Source organism: Mus caroli, unplaced genomic scaffold (genome assembly GCF_978045245.1).
Source record: "Mus caroli unplaced genomic scaffold, Mus_caroli_1 scaffold_14, whole genome shotgun sequence".
Lineage (NCBI taxonomy): Eukaryota > Metazoa > Chordata > Mammalia > Rodentia > Muridae > Mus > Mus caroli.
In genome coordinates, this window is record NW_028227269.1 from 113,621,696 (window position 1) to 113,641,333 (window position 19,638).

General features: G+C 44.2%; 1 protein-coding gene across 1 annotated transcript in view; it reads left to right on the plus strand.

Annotated features, from left to right (window-relative positions):
- Vipr2 (vasoactive intestinal peptide receptor 2) overlaps positions 1 to 19,638 on the plus strand; it is a 76,987-nt gene that overhangs the window by 10,632 nt on the left and 46,717 nt on the right. The window contains exons 3-4 of the mRNA XM_021179290.2: positions 8,165 to 8,272; positions 10,807 to 10,904. Coding sequence (XP_021034949.1) covers positions 8,165 to 8,272; positions 10,807 to 10,904 — 206 coding nt within the window. The remainder of the gene's footprint in view (positions 1 to 8,164; positions 8,273 to 10,806; positions 10,905 to 19,638) is intronic.

Consider the following 19,638-nt stretch of genomic DNA (forward strand, 5'->3'; position numbering starts at 1 on the left):
ATACCTAGATGAGCTAATGCATAGATGGAGTTCTGATCTCACTGGCAATATTTTAAGAACAAACGAAGCATCCTTAGAACAAAAGAAAGGGATGAATCCTCTGAGCAGAGCTCCTGTAACCTCTCTCTATAGTCAGAGCAACTAACTGAGACTCCAAAGCCCCCAGAATAGCAACTGTTGTTACAATTAGCAACTTGAGTAGCCTGCATCCACAGCCATCCACAGAGAGAGCCAGTACATTGCATTTACATTCCTAGGGGCTGTGAAATTCAGACCCAGGTGGTCCACTTCCTGCTTTCTGTGTAGATTTATCCATTGCTTTGGAGCCTTGTGTACAGTGAACATTAAGACAAGAAAGTCCTGGTTGTAAGATGTCTGTGGATTCTGGACTTTTACTGGGGCAGATGAGAACATACATATTTACCCTGGACAGGGCACCAACAACAGGCAAAAGACCAACAACAGGCAAAAAGAAACCATTGCACCCAAGGCCAGTTTGATGAACCATTATGCTTATTGGATTACTTATGGAAACTGTAAACTGTCATCCCCTGTACAGTTTCCTGGTAGCAACAATGAAAAATCTTCTCTCCTCCTGCCCCCAGAAATTATTTACTGTTTGTATCATTTGGGGGAGAGCCCTCATAAGTCTTTTAACGAGTTTCCCATCTGTGGCCTCTCTCCTTTACACGAGAAAAAGTGTTCAGATTTGGAGAAAATAACTACACAACAGTTTGGCAGCTTGTAGAGCAGCTGTTCAGAGAACATCCATATCTGTACTATGCCTCCTTGTTCAGGAGTAAAAGCATTTTCTCTGCATGGTCAACTCAGGTGGAGGGCATGAGTGCCCCACCTAATACTAGGTGTCCAAAAGTGGCAGTAGTTGAGATTTCTGAGCTGCCAGCCAAGTAAAGTGATAATGAAAGCATGCTAAATTTCTGTGGGCCTCAGTTATCCCTGCAAGGCTCCAGGACTCACAACTAGGCTGAGGGTAACAATTCCACACAGATCTGATTTGACCTCTAGACTGTGAGCAGCCTGAGGGCCAGGCTAGCCTAGGCCAACCCTATGGTCTTTGGGTGTATGCAGCAAGTGAGGAGGCAGCCAAACGGAAACTGCATTACATCCTCTTCAAAAGACCACTGAGGATTTACTTTCTGTGTAGTCACAATGCAGAGAAGCCAGCATCCTCCTTTACCAAGACAATGTAGCATCTCTGTGGGGACAGCAAGCAGAAGCTGAGACAATTCAGGTCAAAATTGATGAGCATAGTTCAGAGGAGGACAAGCCACTTGTAAAAATTACCTTTCCCAATTCAATTTCCAACTCCATCCAGCTCTGTCTCCGAGGCTGATGACAGGCAGAGAGAATCGGTGGATTTGATGGCACAATGATGATTAGGTTTTTTAAAAACTGTTGCTTTAAAACTGTAGCACTTAGCGAAATCACAAAAGTCCTCTTGCTCAACAGTCACCTGAGCAGAGAAAAGACAAAAGGCTGCACAACTACACCCTGCATGTGTGAGCACCAGGAAGGTGGTCCTAACACAAGTGTGCCTAACACAATTGAACTCTGACCAGGTGTGCCTGAAAGACACTCACAATAAATACCATGCACAACTGGGCACCCAAGAAGGTGAGCTCCTGGGTAGGTGTGTCCTGGGCAGGTGTACCTCCCACAGGATAGCTCTGGATACTTGTGCCCTGCACAGAGGAGCCCTAAATCAGTATACTACACACAGTTGAGCCCCCAGAAGGTGAATGCTAGAAAAGGTATACCCTGCACATGTGAGGCCTAAGAAGATATACCCTGCACAGGTCAGCACACCTAAAGATTACTAGGTGTGTTAGTGTAGGCGCTGCTACTGGGTTGTCTTAACAGCAGGGCCTCAGAAGCACTTAGCACCATCTGTTTCAGTATCTATTAATGATTCGTACCTGGATTTACTGTTTGTAGGAAAAATATGTTGATTCTCTAGCTCTGACCATTCTTTATATAGTCATCAACCAGTGCTCTTAGGCAAATATTCAGCTGGGAAAGAATGCCAACTCCTTTTTAAAGAGGCAAGCATTCTTTTTATCCCTGTTCAGCACTTAATTATTGTATTCCCTATCAATTATTTCATAAACATAGTGGATGCTAAGGTTTCGAAATGGATATTTAACTGTTAAATTCAGACTTTGGAATATCATACTGCCAGTGAAAATAACCATATTATATACACATCATGTGAAAAATGTGAGAGCCCAGCTATATGGGAAGACAATAAATAATAATTCTTCCTTATAAAAAGAAGTCCTGTGACACCTCTCCACGTAGTGAGTCTGAGACTGTGGAAGCAGGTGTTGGGAGGACCCATTTAGGACATATCCCTGAGTAGGACTTAGAGGTTGGGCTGAGATTTCTCTCTGCACCTGCCTCAGTGGCTTGTGACTAGTTAGTACCCATGAAATTTCATGTCCTTCTTCTTCAGCTGGTTAATATGGTGTAGGGAAACTGCCCTGGGAGAAAGGGAGAGTTAGAGATGACAGCTGAATCTTGGTGCTTGTTGAGTAGAGAAGGCTAAGTGGGAGCTTTGTCATGTGATATGTGAAGATTAAGATGGCTCAGCAAGATGGCCTGCAGGGCACTGCTGAATTCCCATGGTATTTGGTGATACCAAGGGTAGCACTGAGGCAGTTTCAGGGAGAGAACTTCTGAGCAGATAATGCTGGACCACAGCCACGTCATGTATAAAGTGGGAGTTCCTTTGATAGTTCACTTGGAGGTATGGGCCTGAAGGATGTATTTGATTCTCTCAAGAGGATCTGCTCTGCTCCTGGCTTACCTCTTTGGATCATAACCTAGGAAGCTTGGCACATCTATAGGATCCAAGAGGAACTCTAATTCTGTGTCCTGCCAGATGGCATTTCTGGCCACAGCAAATTCTATGCAGGGAATGGCCAGGGTACAAGAAGTACTTTGTCTGGTTCCTCCTGAGGTAAGAAAAAAAAAATATTTTCTATAATAAACACTTGACCTTATCTTGTGTCTCCATCACGAGCCAGTTGAGCTGAGCTGTCACATCTAAGGCCCTAGCCCCTTTAATTCCTATTATTAAGTTGCAGGGATTTTTTTTTCTTTCTCTCTTCTGTATCCTTCCCATCTCCTCACATTAGAACACCCCTGCACTCACACCACTGCTCAGATGGGACCCGATGCCCAAAGGGGAATTGAGATAAGGTGTATAGGATCCCCTCTGTCTGCTACATCAGAGCATGTTTCCCAACCTGATTTCCAAGATATTTGTGGCCAGCTGTCAGGCTTCACATCAGCCTCTTAAAGCAGGAAAACAATATCCAGGGGGTGTTTCTATTACCACTGGGCAGTAAAGAATTTTTTGGATAGTATCCTCAGAAGGACTTCTGGATGCTTGCTTGGACAGCTAAGGGGACTCTCTGGAGACTAAGTGGCACATGGGTGGATGGCATTTAAATAGTACCCCATCCCAGTGGCTGCTCAGAAGAAGAGCACTCACTTCTTATCCCCAAATCTGTTGTGAGATTTCAAGAACTCATAAGGACTGATAAGGCCACACAACTTAAGCTTGCTATGAGCACTGTCTGGACCAACCTTCCTTGCCTCACTCCTTTGAGAACTTTTGCCTCTGTGATTTTAAACTTAAGCCTTTTGAATGTGGAATGGGAGCTGTTCTTCAAGGCTGCTGTTCTGTCAATGGCACTGCTCACACTGACTCGTGTCTTCCTTGGCTGTACATACTGCATACAACCAAGGAGGAAAGGGCCAAGAAGCCTCCATACAGCTCTCACATGACTTCCTTGGGTTGCTTCATACTAGTGAGCTCAGCCCTTCCAGAACAATCCGCTCTCGAGCCAAGGAAGTCATGTGAGAGGACTTTGGGAGGAAGTGAATGAAGCTAAAAAGAAAAAAACTGCAAAGGACCTAGTGATGTGCTACCTTCAGTATTTCAAATGCATGAATAGCAGAATACCTAGATATCTAGAAATATCACACAGGAAGAACCAAATCACTAAATCTAGCACTCAGCTCAAACCCAAAGGAAAGTATCTGTACTGGCTGGTTTTGCATCAACTTGACACAAGCTAGAGACATCAGGGAAGAAGGAGTCTCGTTGAGGAAATGTCTCCATGAGATCCAGGCATCTTATCAATTAGTGATCAGTGAAGGAGGCAGCCCACTGTAGGTGGTTCCATCCCTGGTGGTCCTGAGTTCTATATGAAAGCAGGCTGAGCAAGCTAAGAGGAAGAAGCCAGTAAGCAGCACCTGGCCATGGCCTCTGCATCAGCTCCTGCCTCTAGGATCCTGTCCTGTTTGAGTTTCTGTCCTGACTTCCTTCAATAATGAGCAGCAATATGGAAGTATAAGCCAAGTAAATCCTTTTCTCTTCAGTTTGCTCTTTTGGTCATAGTGTTTTGTTGCAACAATAGAAACCCTAACCAGCCGGGCGTGGTGGCGCACGCCTTTAATCCCAGCACTCGGGAGGCAGAGGCAGGCGGATTTCTGAGTTCGAGGCCAGCCTGGTCTACAAAGTGAGTGCCAGGACAGCCAGGGCTACACAGAGAAACCCTGTCTCGAAAAACCAAAAAAAAAAAAAAAAAAAAAAAAAGAAACCCTAACCAAATGGAGAGAAGCTTGAAGCAATCCCACTAAAACCAGGGACTAGATAAGGCTGCCCACTTTCTCCCTACCTATTCAACATAGTACTTGAAGTCCTAGCCAGAGCAATTCGACAACAAAAGGAGATCAAGGGGATACAAATTGGAAAAGATGAAGTCAAAATATCACTTTTTGCAGATGATATGATAGTATATATAAGTGACCCTAAGAATTCCACCAGAGAACTCCTAAACCTGATAAACAGCTTCAGTGAAATAGCTGGATATAAAATTAACTCAAACAAGTCAATGGCCTTTCTCTACACAAATAATAAACAGGCTGAGAAAGAAATTAGGGAAACAACACCCTTCTCAATAGCCACAAATAATATAAAATATCTTGGCGTGACTCTAAGGAAGTGAAAGATCTGTATGATAAAAACTTCAAGTCTCTGAAGAAAGAAATTAAAGAAGATCTCAGAAGATGGAAAGATCTCCCATGCTCATGGATTGGCAGGATCAACATTGTAAAAATGGCTATCTTGCCAAAAGCAATCTACAGGTTCAATGCAATCCCCATCAAAATTCCAACTCAATTCTTCAACGAATTAGAAAGAGCAATCTCCAAATTCATCTGGAATAACAAAAAACCTAGGATAGCAAAAACTCTTCTCAAGGATAAAAGTACCTCTGGTGGAATCACCATGCCTGACCTAAAGCTCTACTACAGAGCAATTGTGATAAAAACTGCATGATACTGGTATAGTGACAGACAAGTAGACCAATGGAATAGAATTGAAGACCCAGAAATGAACCCACACACCTATGGTCACTTGATCTTCGACAAGGGAGCTAAAACCATCCAGTGGAAGAAAGACAGCATTTTCAACAAATGGTGCTGGCATAACTGGTTGTTATCATGTAGAAGAATGCAAATTGATCCATTCCTATCTCCTTGTACTAAGGTCAAATCTAAGTGGATCAAGGAACTTCACATAAAACCAGAGACACTGAAACTTATAGAGGAGAAAGTGGGGAAAAGCCTCGAAGATATGGGCACAAGGGAAAATTTCCTGAATAGAACAGCAATGGCTTGTGCTGTAAGATCAAGGATTGACAAATGGGACCTGATAAAACTGCAAAGCTTCTGCAAGGCAAAAGACACCATCAATAAGACAAAAAGGCCACCAACAGATTGGGAAAGGATCTTTACCTATCGTAAATCAGATAGGGGACTAATATCCAATATATATAAAAAACTCAAGAGGGTGGACTTCAGAAAATCAAATAACCCCATTAAAAAATGGGGCTCAGAGCTAAACAAAGAATTCTCACCTGAGGAATACCGAATGGCTGAGAAACACCTGAAAAAAATGTTCAACATCCTTAATCATCAGAGAAATGCAAATCAAAACAACACTGAGATTTTATCTCACACCAGTCAGAATGGCTAAGATCAAAAATTCAGGTGACAGCAGATGCTGGCGAGGATATGGAGAAAGAGGAACACTCCTCCATTGTTGGTGGGATTAGAAGCTTGTACAACCACTCTGGAAATCAGTCTGGCAGTTCCTCAGAAAATTGGACATAGTACTACCGGAGGATCCCGCAATACCTCTCCTGGGCATATATCCAGAAGATGTCCCAACCGGTAAGAAGGACACATGCTCCACTATGTTCATAGCAGCCTTATTTATAATAGCCAGAAGATGGAAAGAACCCAGATGCCCCTAAACAGAGGAATGGATACAAAAAATGTGGTACATTTACACAATGGAGTACTACTCAGCTATTAAAAAGAATGAATTTATGAAATTCCTAGTCAAATGGATGGACCTGGAGGGCATCGCCCTGAGTGAGGTAACACAATCACAAAAGAACTCAAATGATATGTACTCACTAATAAGTGGATATTAGCCCAGAAACTTAGTATACCCGAGATATAAGAGACAATTTGTAAAACACATGAAACTGAAGAAGAACGAAGACCAAAGTGTGGACACTTTGCCCCTTCTTAGAATTGGAAACAATCACCCATGGGAAGGAGTTACAGAGACAAAGTTTGGAGCTGAGACGAAAGGATGGACCATCTAGAGACTGCCATATCCAGGGATCCATCCCATAATTAGCCTACAAACGATGACACCATTGCATACACTAGCAAGATTTTGCTGAAAGGACCCTGATATAGCTGTCACTTGTGAGAATAGGCCAGGGCCTAGCAAACACAGAAGTGGGTGCTCACAATCAGCTATTGGATGGATCACAGGGCCCCCAATGGAGGAGCTAGAGAAAGTATCCAAGGAGCTAAAGAGATCAGCAACCCTGTAGGTGCAACAACATTATGAACTAACCAGTACCTCAGAGCTCTTGACTCTAGCTGCATATGTATCAAAAGATGGCCTAGTTGGCCATCACTAGAAAGAGAGGCCCATTGGACATGCAAACTTTATATGCCCCAGTACCTGGGAATGCCAGGGCCAAAAAATCGGAATGGGTGGGTAGGGAAGTTGGGGGGAGGGTATGGGGGACTTTTGGGATAGCATTGGAAATGTAATTGAGGAAAATACGTAATAAAAAAATATTAAAAAAAAAAAGAAACCCTAACCAAGACAGTGTCATTCAATATCCTAAATGTCTGGAAATGTTTAAGGTATACAAATAATAACCCCTGTCTTAACAAGGCTCAGCTCTCCAGACTACCAATTCTTGCCTGTGTATTCCCAGACTTAGGTCTCCTCAGACTTAATGCTGTGAGGAGCCAGGTGCAAATCAGCAAGAAAAATACAAGGACTTTCTTATATTTTAAAAATATGGTTTGGAAACACAATGGAAATCTTGTTCAACTTTATAAAAGAGGAAACGTATGTCCTTTGCCGTAACATGATGGGTCCAGAGGACTTAACACATAGTAGAATAATCCAGGTGCAGAAAGGCAAACACCACAGAACTCACTTATGTGGAATCTAAGTCTGTTTCATACAACAGAAGGTAGAATGGTGTCACCAAAGGCCAATTTTGGATGCTGTTTAAATGGCATGAAGTTTCAGCCAGGCAATAAAAACATGTTCTAATGACCTGTTGCATAGAGAGTTGACTATAGTTAATGTCAACTAGAATGCTAAAATAATTCCGTTTAAACGCTCTTATCACAAAGAAATTACATTTGAAGTGATAGATACACTAATTCATTCATCCTTCAATGTATACATTGTATCAAACATCTCATCTACCCCATAAAGTATATATAATTATTAGTCATCAGTTTAAAAATAAATAGACCTTTTTAAAAATGACATAGTGTACATTGAATTATTCACAAGTTTTCAACCACAGGCCTTCTTCAAAAGCAAAAAGTGAACACACAAGCTGCTTTTACCTCAACAGCGCTGTGTGAGTATCTCAGGGAAAAGGCTTGGGCAGGAGGCTGTCTAACAGCAGTGTGCTTCCTGTGGACTGTTCAGACTTGCTTATTCTCCTGCCACCCTTCTAAGCAGTGAGTTCTCATGGCCCATGATTTGCACCTAATTCTTTGCCTCTCCTTCTAGCCTGCAGCGGTGTCTGGGACAACATCACATGCTGGCGCCCGGCAGACGTTGGGGAAACTGTCACAGTGCCCTGCCCCAAAGTGTTCAGCAATTTCTACAGCAGACCAGGTATTTGCATTGATTCCTGGGCTCACAGGGGTTTTCCTCTCAGGCGTCAGTTTTTCCCAAAAGAAGCAAGCTGGTCCTTGCTTCTTGGAGAATATCTGGCCCATGTTGGGTGAGTTCTTCTTTAAAGGAAGCAGGAATACTTCAGCCTCTGGAGCCTATGTAGGCATGCAGGGCAGATACAGAGGGAAAGACGGGATAAACTCTCAGGGGACAAAGCAGGAAAAGTGTTCACGAGTGATAGTGGAGATGGGGGGAGCGGGGAGAAAGAAGGTGACTGTAAACCCAAGAGAGATTAGCACAAGGTTGTAAGGATTAGGGAGAGAATTTGGGCCACTGCACAAAATATGTTCCTGCTGACTAGTTTGCTGTTGCCTAGAGTTTAGAGAATCTGGTGCCATCAGCGCCTCTGTCCTACATAGTTCTTTATGCATGTCTCATGATCCAGGTTTTCATAACACAGAGGCATCTGTGTAGAAAAATAGATATTAGAAGACACAACAAGGATGAGGAAAGTGCAGTGCTTTGGAGAACTGGAAAATAGTTTTATCTGGTCAGATACTGAGAGGGGGGGGCTGTAAGGAATGATAATGGTATCAGGGACTTGGTCTCTGACTGGAACCTGGGCCCCTAACCTACCTCTTTGGTCATTCATGGCCATGTTAGAAAATCTCAACCATTCTTAATATTCTGACCTCTAAAAGCTCTCATCCAGTCACCACTATCTCCCTCAGGGGCTTGGCCATGAGTGTAAAGAGGCAGTCCACCGCAGATGTCAATGGGTCAGGGGTGGCCTGAGTCCAGGCCTCAGGGAGGATACCAGAAAGTCCCCAGGGAAGGTGACAAGAGACTGGGAGCTCAAGTCCTTTAAGGACTATGGAGTTGCATCTACCCAATAGTGCTGGTTTCAGGATCACCAGCCTGTCAGGAACGGCTAATGTACATTGCCAGAGGAGATGAGCTCTCAATGCCTGGTGACTGCTCGCTACCAGTGAACAGGTGACCATCACCATATAGAAAAAATTGCAGGGCCTTTGGGTCAGAAAGCCTATCTCCTGCTCAAGCCCAAAAATTACCCAGTCTGCAGGACCTTAGTGCCCCACCTGTAGAAAGAGAACAGCAATATAAACCACGCCCACCTCACAAGTCCACTCTGAACGTAAAGGTGTATATAAAGAAAGACCTTTGTAAACTGAAACGTCCAATACCCTGTGGGTCCCACGAGTAGCCTGGGCAAGGGACAGAAGTGCCACAGAGGATGAGGACATGTGTCGTACCCTGGGCACCTTGAATAAGAATCGGGCCTGGTCAGTTGGAATGACTAATGCCCTTGTCTTTCCCTTTCCCACCAGGTCTGTCCAGAGCTTCATACTCTTTCTGCTTTGTGTGGTCACCTGCCACATTCTTTGTAAATAGAGTGAATGCCTCATTGCTGGATAAATTTGAGATTATTTAGGAATAAACAATGGGATTTTAAAATCACAAAACTGCTATATTTCTTACTATTCAAATCTCAATCCTGTGTTTTCCTCCAACTGATAACCAAGTAGAAACCGCCCTACACTGCTTCTTAAGCATCGAAGGGTGAGGGACAGGCCAAATGGAGAGGGACCAGGATTAAAAACTAAAGAAGAACAAGAGAGGTCGCTCCACTGAGACAAAAGGATGGACCATCTAGAGACTACCATATCCAGGGATCCATCCCATAATCAGCTTCCAAACGCTGACACCATTGCATACACTAGCAAGATTTTGCTGAAAGTATCCAGATATAGCTGTCTCTTGTGAGACTATGCTGGGGCCTAGCAAACACAGAAGTGGATGCTCACAGTCAGCTACTGGATGGATCACAGGGCCCCCAATGGAGGAGCTAGAGAAAGTACCCAAGAGCTGAAGGGATCTGCAATCCTATAGGTGGAACAACAATATGAACTAACCAATACCCTCCACCCCCACCGGAGCTCGTGTCTCTAGCTGCATATGAATCAGAAGATGGCCTAGTCAGCCATCAGTGGAAAGAGAGGTCCATTGGTCGTGCAAACTTTATACGCCTCAGTACAGGGGAACGACAGGGCCAAGAAGTGGGAGTGGGTGGGTGGGGGATGGGGTGGGGGAGCGTGTAGTGGACTTTTGGGATATCATTGGAAATGTAAATGAAATAAATACCCAATTTAGAGAGAGAGAGAGAGAGAGAGAGAGAGAGAGAGAGAGAGAGAGAGAGAGAGAGAGCGCTGGGCCTGGCCACCAGCACTCTAGTAGAAGCAGATATCAGAATATGCTAAGGGTTGTCATTCAGCTTCCAAATACCAGCTCTGAGGCTTTTGTGATCAGTTCCAGTTCTGCTTTTTACCATTCTGTGATACAGTGTGTTCACTGGACCCTGGCAGGGAGGTCTCAGGAAGGAAGCTGTGCAGGGCAACTAAGGAAGGACTTCTGGGCAGCCTTAGTCACTTGTTGATTAGGGCTTCAGCTTGTCATATCAACCTTGGTCATGAGGCTAGCTTCTAAGGACCAAACATGTGAAATTTACTTTCCAGGAAACATAAGCAAAAACTGCACCAGCGATGGATGGTCAGAGACATTTCCAGATTTCATAGATGCATGTGGCTACAACGACCCCGAGGATGAGAGTAAGGTAGGTACCCAACCCGCCACACAAGCTCCACTCATGGACACTGCAAACAGACAACATTCTCTATGGGTCTCCTTACCTCTGTAGCAGCGCAGCTTCTTGATCCACACTTGGTCTCTGATATGTTGTGGCATTTGGGATTTGCTGACTCTGCATAATTTGGGAGGCCCAGGAAGAAAAGATTTTCTTACCTGTCAGCATGTCTGGATGGGAGAGACTCCTATGAGTGGGTTATTCCTGCCACAGACTAGGTCTTCTGGGACCCCCTGAACACCACATCCTTTGCACCATCTGGATCTCTTCATCCCATTTAGAGTTGCCATTATCTGGATCCCTGGGAAGCAGATTTGATCCCTCAGCACACAAGTCCAATGTCAAATGTCTTTGTAAGTTCTGAAGCTGTTCGTAGATGCTGGTGTCTTATCTCAGGCCACTCAGGTCAACTGTCAAGAGTCTCTCCAGCCATGGCTACAGCACTCTTCATCCGTTTCTAAAGTAGATTAGCACACCCATGAGTAGATCTTTCTGTAAGGATGTAATTGTTGGAAATCTGGATATTCCTGACTCAGCCCTGTACCTCTGCTGGGCTCCAGCTCCACCCTGGCAGCCTAGTGTATCCCAGCATCACCTTCCTTTGTGCTTGACCATTGTCTCCTCCTCCTCCTCCCCCTCAGCCTGGGCGCCTTTGCACTGTAAGGAGGACTTGAGCTCCTTACAAACCCACATTCTGTTACATACAGACATGCTGACTGCTCAGTAAGGTACTGAGTGTAGGGGAGACTCTACAGAGACCCAGTAAACAGCCAAGCACAGATTCTTCCACACAGCCACAGAGCACAGTCACTTCGTGCCTCATGTCACCTCCTGTCCATCACGGTGCCTTCTCACCGTCCGTGGCAGCAGTTCTGCTTCTGGGAGTTGACCCACTTGCCCCTTGCCCCAGACTAATTGCTTTCCTTTCTTCATTAAGGTTTATAATTCAAAGCCAAAAGATTATGAAACTCAAGGAAAGAAAATGCCACGTTGTTGTGAATGCTCCACTAGTTGAGGGCAGCATCCCTGGACAATAGCAGTGTAGCAGCTTCACAGTTGCCTGTGTCCTAAGAACCAGACACACTCAGGCTTGATGGCACCAATTCCACAGACCAGGTACTCAAGCTTGAAAAGACGCTGTGATGTGTTGGCCTTCATCTTTCTGACATTGCAAACTTCCATTTCCTCCCACACACACTTTGACATTTCCACAAGACAGGGAACTCACTGGACTCCTACCCTCTTCAGCTGCATTGTTAGAAGTCTCAGCTCTGGACTGGGATGTTGGCTGGGGTTCCAGCCCTCTAGCACACTCAGAATACCATGGAGAGGGTTCTACACTGCGTCCTGCGCAGCAAATAAAAGCTGAGAGGTGAACCAGTATTGAAGATCACAGCTCCTTGCTTTTGGATAGATGCCAGCTCACTTCTGACCCACTACCCCACTCAGGAGCCCATACACAAACCCCTGGTCAGATGTAGGAACTGGGTACCTGTGTCCTCTCTGTCCCCTGTGCTGCATTGCACACTGTGATGACCTGATTCTGTTGTTTGGACTCACTTGATGACCTCCCAAAGAAAACAGGTTTCTTTTCTGGCCGGTGACACTATGGTGCTGCCTGCCTGTTCCGTTGTGTGTAATCACTGCCTTTAGTTTCTCTGTGACAAGTGTATCCCGTGTTCTCTGGGGCTATGATTATTGGTGAAGCTGTGGGTGGTGCCCATCCCCCTAGAATGGCTGCTGAGCACACAGGACAACTGTGTGATCTGGACTTGGTGATTACAAAATGTACTGAATTTCGTGTTGCTGAACCCCACCCACATATCCTGGAGACCAACTTCAAGAGGTTCACTAAGCTGAGTCAGGCTCACAAGCCTGGAGAATGCAAACAAAAGGCAGCTACTTAGGATGCAGCTGAAGTCAAGGTGCAGAGAGACTATTGAAGCAAAAATGTCCCCACCCTAGGTCACCTGCATGTGTGACTAGGTGCCCAAAATCTCAGTCTTCCCTGTTTCCTCCTCATTTACCAAATCCCTGAAATGGCTGTTTCTGTCCCCTCAGTTAATGGTACCATCCTCAGGGTCACCTTGATGCCAAATGATGCTTTTTACCCTTTTATAATACTGGATCCCCACAAATATGGACCCAAATCCCAGAAGGGCCTTTGGTAGGATCACAAAAAGCAAAACTCTGGGCATTCTGGCCTGTAGCTCTGAGGGATGCATTCTTAGTAGCCCCTTGTCTGCACACAGAAATAGGCAAAACACCCATTTGAAAGCTCAGGGCTCTATCCATGTGGAATAAGATCTGAAACATGTTTTTACAGAAGACACGAGTGCATATTAAACTGCCCTAAAGCATTTTGATGAGTTGTCTCTAGGAAGCTGCCCACTGGCCTTCTGGGAGTGAGCATCCCCTGAGCTCAGGCTCTGAGTCTGCAGAGATGGTTCTTAAGTCCCCTTCTGAGTTCTGGTCCAGAGCAGGGATGATGGCCATGGCTTCAACCCCATCCCTTGGAAGCTGGTCAGATGGAACAAGGTCACCTGGTTAGAGGCCGTAGAGGCAGATCAAGCAGCGATGAGTCTCAGGGCTTCTGTGAGGGAGTATAGTTGGGAGGATTCCCACTTCTTGGTGGGATTGTCTGCCCTGTTTGCTTTGTATCTGAACATAACTGGTGTTGAGCAGTGTCTTGAGATTGCGTCAACACTCTCTTCCTAGCCCTATGTTCAGGTTCCTTAGGGAGGCCTGGGACACACACACACACCTTCACCTCTCGTGTGTTCAAAGATCTTTGGGAGCCTGCATTCTGAGCTCTTCCCAGTTATGAAGAGTGACATGTACGTAAGAAACTCTGGTGTGTCCTTGCAGAACAAAACCTCTCTTTTCCTTGATTTCCCCTAGGCCACACTCAGGGAGCATTTCCAGACACTGGAGAACTCCTGAGGCCCATTCGGTGCTTCTGAGGAGACTATAATTAAACCCTGCCTGTGTGAGGCATGGCTTCTGATCCCTCATGCATTCTGTCTGTTTTGAAGAACTATTTTTGTTCTTAATTAAACATTTCAGAAATTCTTCAAATAGCATAAATTTATAATAATGGATTAAAAAAGTCAAAATATTTTAATGCAGAAGGCAATAGAAATGATGGACCAAAGTCAAAATGAGTAATGCTTCCAAATTGCAGTTTGCACACTTTAAATACTTTAGATACTAGGTTTCTTCACAGACTCCTTGAAATATAAAACTATGGCAAACACAGTGCCATCATAGATGTGCTGAGCATGGGGCAGACTACATGCAGGCTCTGGGCATGCACACACACACACACACATGGCCAAAGCTGAAGCCCCTTGTCAAGGATTGCAGAGGCTTCTGAGAGATGACTATGTGTAGAAGACCAGATCTTCTTTGTGTGTCTTTCTTAAATTGAAAAGTCAGACAATATATTCTGATGGTGTTTTCCCTCTCCCATCTTTTCCCAGATACAACTCCATGGTTTCTTTCTATTAAAAAAACAAACAAACAGGCAAATTCAAAAGCCAAAGAAACCAGATTTAAAAAAAAAAAAAAGCAGTGAAAAGGTACAGGAAACACACAGAGACAGACAGACAGACAGACAGACAGACAGAGAATCCACAAAAGCACAAAATTAGAAACCACAATATACATGTAAAAGATCAGTAAAATAGAAAATTCCCCAAACAAAGCGCTATGAAGCAAAAACACTACAAAGCCACCCCTAAGTTCATCACTCTCTAATTGGATTTAGGAAATACCACACAAGATGGAGCCCATGCCTAATACTGCTCAGGTAACCGAGAGCCTGAGTCTAGACTAGCTGTAGCCCTGGGGAAAACCCAGGTCTTCTTACCTGAAACAGCTTGAGCTTTGCCTCAGCACTGCACTTTCTTCTCAGATCTGTGTGGTGGGGTGTCCCACTCACATGTAGTCATATTCTCCAATGAGGATTATGTGGATGGCCAACATTGTTTCAGAATACATTAAGAGAAATAAATACACATCACTATACCCATAGGGTTGGCTACCTATGGAAGAATAATTGGATCAAATTACAGTTCAAGGAATCTCTTCAAGGAGAGATATTGAGGTCCTTGCGGCTTCAGCATACTACCCAAACTGCCTATATGGCCATAACTCACTTGGGAACAAGGAGCCACCTCTATTATGCCTTCCCACCTGGATCTCAAATAAAGAATCACTTTGGCCAAATTTAGAAGAGAGCGTTTGGCACTGGTGTCAAGTAAACATATTTCTTCCATATTATTTGATATTCCTAAAAATATTTATACCCTCTCCTCCCACCATCCTCCACACTAGGCCACTCTCCCTAATAGGGCTCCTCATACTTATCATGCCGACGGCACAGACCACACCATCAACGCTCTGGCTCCATGAAGGCACTGGACCCCTAACAGCCTAATAATAGGCAGGGAGTCCTAGGAGTGGAAGGAGGAACTGACAGGGAGCCTCTGTGACAATCCAGAATTGCCACCTACAGGGGTATATCAGGATGTGAGTTCCAGTGCTCTCCAGGTGACAGATTCCAGCAGGAGCTCACAGGGACATAGGCATTTGCTCATTTCAGTATAGGTTATACTCACTCCATGTTGTGGTATCTCTATTTTACCATGCATCAAAGGGCTTGCGTTTCATAGTGTTTAAGGCATATTGTGGGCCAAGCTTAATGCCAGATAGTAGTGAGAAGAAAAAGGTTTAGAGAAGGCAGAGTGAGACGAGCTGTGGACAAGATAGGCTTGGCAACTTGAAAAGGCTAGGCAAGGAGCTACCCCACAGATGATGCGGCAGAGAACTGGACTTACAGTTACCCACAGGGGCCTGTGGCTGACCTTGGACTCACACAAGGGTGATCAAGAAGATGCCTTGTGAAGACAGACTGAGTTATCAGACGTGCTTACTCCTGTTTTAACAGAAGCTTCACACATGGGCTTTGATGCTTTGCAATAAACCATTAAGGCCAAAGGAGAAATAAGACACAGAAAGGCTGCCCGGGAACATGCAATGGCTCTCTAAATTCTTAAAGCCCCTCCATTGAGAAATACTACCTTAGAGCTGGAAATTGATGCAAACCAGAAAATGAAAGGGTTGAGAAGCCGTCTATGAAGATGGCCACCCAGGAAGTACAAGCTATAGTCATCTCTATGCCTCAGTCTTCAGAGTCCCCTCTTTCCTTTTTAAGAGCCTATCTTGATCCCTCTGAGATCTTCAGTCAAAATAATTTTTTCTTTAATAAAAATAAAAGCCTGTCTTGAGATAAATTACCAAGAATTATTGCTGAGATAGAATGTGTCCCACACAGATTAGACACAATTTTCTAGATGATAGCATTCAAAGAGTTTCTTGGCCCTCTCCTACCTGTGGCATCTCTCTGTGGTGGGCGCAGATCTTTCAAAGAAAGGCTATAAAGCCTGAAGTTTCAGGAGGACAGATAGAAAGTCCCACACTTCCAGTGTGCTAATTAATTCCAAGCTCTTCTTCACCTCCCTAGAGTGGAGAACACATCTACTGAGGAGAGCCTAGTTCATGCCAGGCCAAGCAGCCCTAGGTTCAAATCCTAGAAAACCATTTGTTTTCCTATCAGGACACCAGTGTCTGGAGATACCAGATACCCCCTGCTTGTGTTGGTCTTGGTAGTGTCACATAGCAATTACATTTGGTGGTCTTCAAGGCACAAGTTTAAAATCAAATGTCAGAATCTTTGATAATAAAGCAAAGACTGCCAGCTCTAGGTCAGCTGCCTTCTTGTTTTAAAATCATAAACTCTGCATATGTATAAAATGCTCAGTGGGATAAGCTACCAAATATCTCTGACTATCTTCTTACCTCAGAAATTCTACATTGGGGTTTTAAAATAAATTTCTCTCCTTGTTCATCTTAGCACTAGAAAGAAACACTCAGTTCTATTTAAAAGATGTACAAGTTAGGAGAAAGGATGTCACACTGATTGTGGGCTGCCTTCCCAATAGCTCCTGAGCATGCCCAAAATCACCCTAGAGATACACACAGGCTCAAGTTCATGCTGCTTCCACCCTTGAATTGGGCTCATAATCTCCATGGGAACTGTGACCACACAGAAGACCTCATCACTAGAAACCAGCATTCCCCTAAGCTGGCTACATGGATTTTTCCTTTCCTGGGATATCTTTGCCATCCTCAAGAAAAATTATATCCTCAGGAGGATGTGTATCCCCAGGAGTGTCTGTGTCCTCAAGGAGAGGCCTTGTCTTCAAGAAAAGCTTAGTCTTTAGGAAAGACGATGACCCAATGAGAAGACACCATATCTCCATGAGAAGTTAGACTCTTCTTGAGAGGCTTGGTTCCTGCAGCAGCTGAGCTGGTAACCTAGTAACCTCTGACCATCAGCAGCCAACATTCATGTCTGCCCCTGAATATCTAAGTGACCATTGACCTTCATCACCCCAATGTAGCTTGGAGCCTGTCCCAAATGGGTCCAGCAGCCCCACTTCCTCTGATGAAGAGGTAAAAGATTTGAGGGTAAACACATTATGAACATTCTTGGGCTGAGGCTAAAGGAGAAGCCACTGCTACTCTGAGAGCAAGGAAGGTGAATTCAGTCCTGATTAGAAGATACTATTCAGGGAACAGCTTCCTTCAAGAAAGACTAGGAAACATGGTTTGCATCTTACCTCTCATTGCCTCTTAAATGACAGAGAAATCTCCCAAGATTTTGGAATTATCTTCCATTGACAGGTAGGAGTCCAATCTCAAGACCCCTCCCCATACCCTAAAACACCCAACCAGATTTAATCAAGACCTCGGAAAGAGAAGTTACAGAGTGGTATCAGGACTCCATTGCAAGAAGCCAGTGAATATACAGATGTGACACTCCACCCTTCTAGGCTTGAGGTCTCCTGCAATCTGTGGGAGGAGTAAAACTTCATTTCAGACTCAGGATTCTATGTCTGGAGCCACTCAGCACTAGAAAATCTGTTGTCTGAACCTTCAACTGAGAGAAGGGGTCATTGTTGTGGAAAATAAATTTTTCCTGAGTAAGGTAAAAGGTATCCTTGACTTGTGGATGATTTAATCATCCTGGGTATATATTCTGTCCTAGTATCCACAGGTTCTTTGCCCTTGCATTCAGCTAGACTCGGATGCAAAGCAGTGTCCCATGGCTGTTGTGCCACACAACTATGATGCCTATACTGAACATGGACAGATGTTTTTAGTCATTTTCCCCCAAACAGTGCCTCGTAACAGCTATTACAGAGAGCTTACATTGTACTAGTTGGCACAGCCATGTGGATGATGTAAGCATGTGAAAGGATTGTACAGGTTATAAGAAGCAAATACTCCAACACAAAGACAATACAAAGGACTTGAGATCTGTAACTTTTTACATCTTGAGTTCCTGGAAGTTGTCTCCCTGTGTACTAAGGAGTGATACAGAGCCTGTTTCTCCAGATCAGTGCTTGTGCCTGCCTGGCTAATCACCCCTTCCTATAGTCCAAGAGACTCTGAGAAGAAAATCTTCTTCCTGACCACCAGAATCTCAGAAGCATCTGTAAAATGAATTATTTTAATGTAAGTGTAAACAGTTTATTAATCTGGTGACTGGATTTCTTTACCTTAGTTGGTCCCCAATAATCACACAGAGAAACCAAGATTTACTTCAAGCTGCACCTCAGTACTTGGGCAGTGATATGATTTACCTTAACTTCCTACACTAATCTAGCTACCTCCCATCCCCATCCCAATCCCCACAATACTTGAAGTTTAAAATTGTTCTAGCTATCTCTGCTTCACATGGTTTCTTCACATGGTGTCTTCTTGGACCCTGTCCTCTGCATGGCCAATGCAAACCTCCTTCCCTCCCTCTTTATCCTTTCCCTGGATGATGGAAGTTCTGCCCTATTCTCTCTTCTTTCAAGTCATTCCATGATCAGCATTTATTGACAAAACACAGAATAAATGGTAAGAATTGTTTGCACAAACAAGAAGGGCTGGGAGTAGTTTATTGACCTAAGCATTACAATGCCACATCCAGATTGAAACAAGAAATGAGGGCAGAGAAATAAGCATTTGAATAATGCAAGGACAACCTTTACCCAGTGCACAAAAGCATTATGCCTACAGGCTTCATCAAATTTGAAACAGTGGCTATGAACAGTGGTAGACCTCATCCTCTTGGCTCCAATCATCAGCACCATGGCCAGTTCTGCCTGTAGACTATCTCCACCAAGCCTCAGCGGAGCTAAAAATGTTCTCTCTTCCATTTTATTGTGTGGGAAACAGTTGAAAATAGTTTTGTAAGCCACATACTCCTCAGTACCTGTGGATTTGGACCACCAGTGTAAGGCATTAAGCGGCAGAATAAGCTCTAAGAAGGGTCATTACACTGACTGATGGCTAGTGATAAACATGTATCTAAATGTAGATACATGTTTATCACTGCAGAAATCTGAGATAAGTAGGCAACTCTCTGTTTCTCCATCTATAAAATGAAGTCAGCAAATAAACTGTTCACTTCTTCAAAGTATAATTGGGATCCTAGACCTCACTTCCGATGCACTGTTGGCAGGCTGCTTTCTGTGCCACATCTGACTGAAACTGTGTTCTTGAGAGTACAGCGTGGTCCACAGGTAGATGATGTGACTGATAGGGAGCCTTGTTGGGAGCAAGGGATTACCTAGGGAGGGGCATA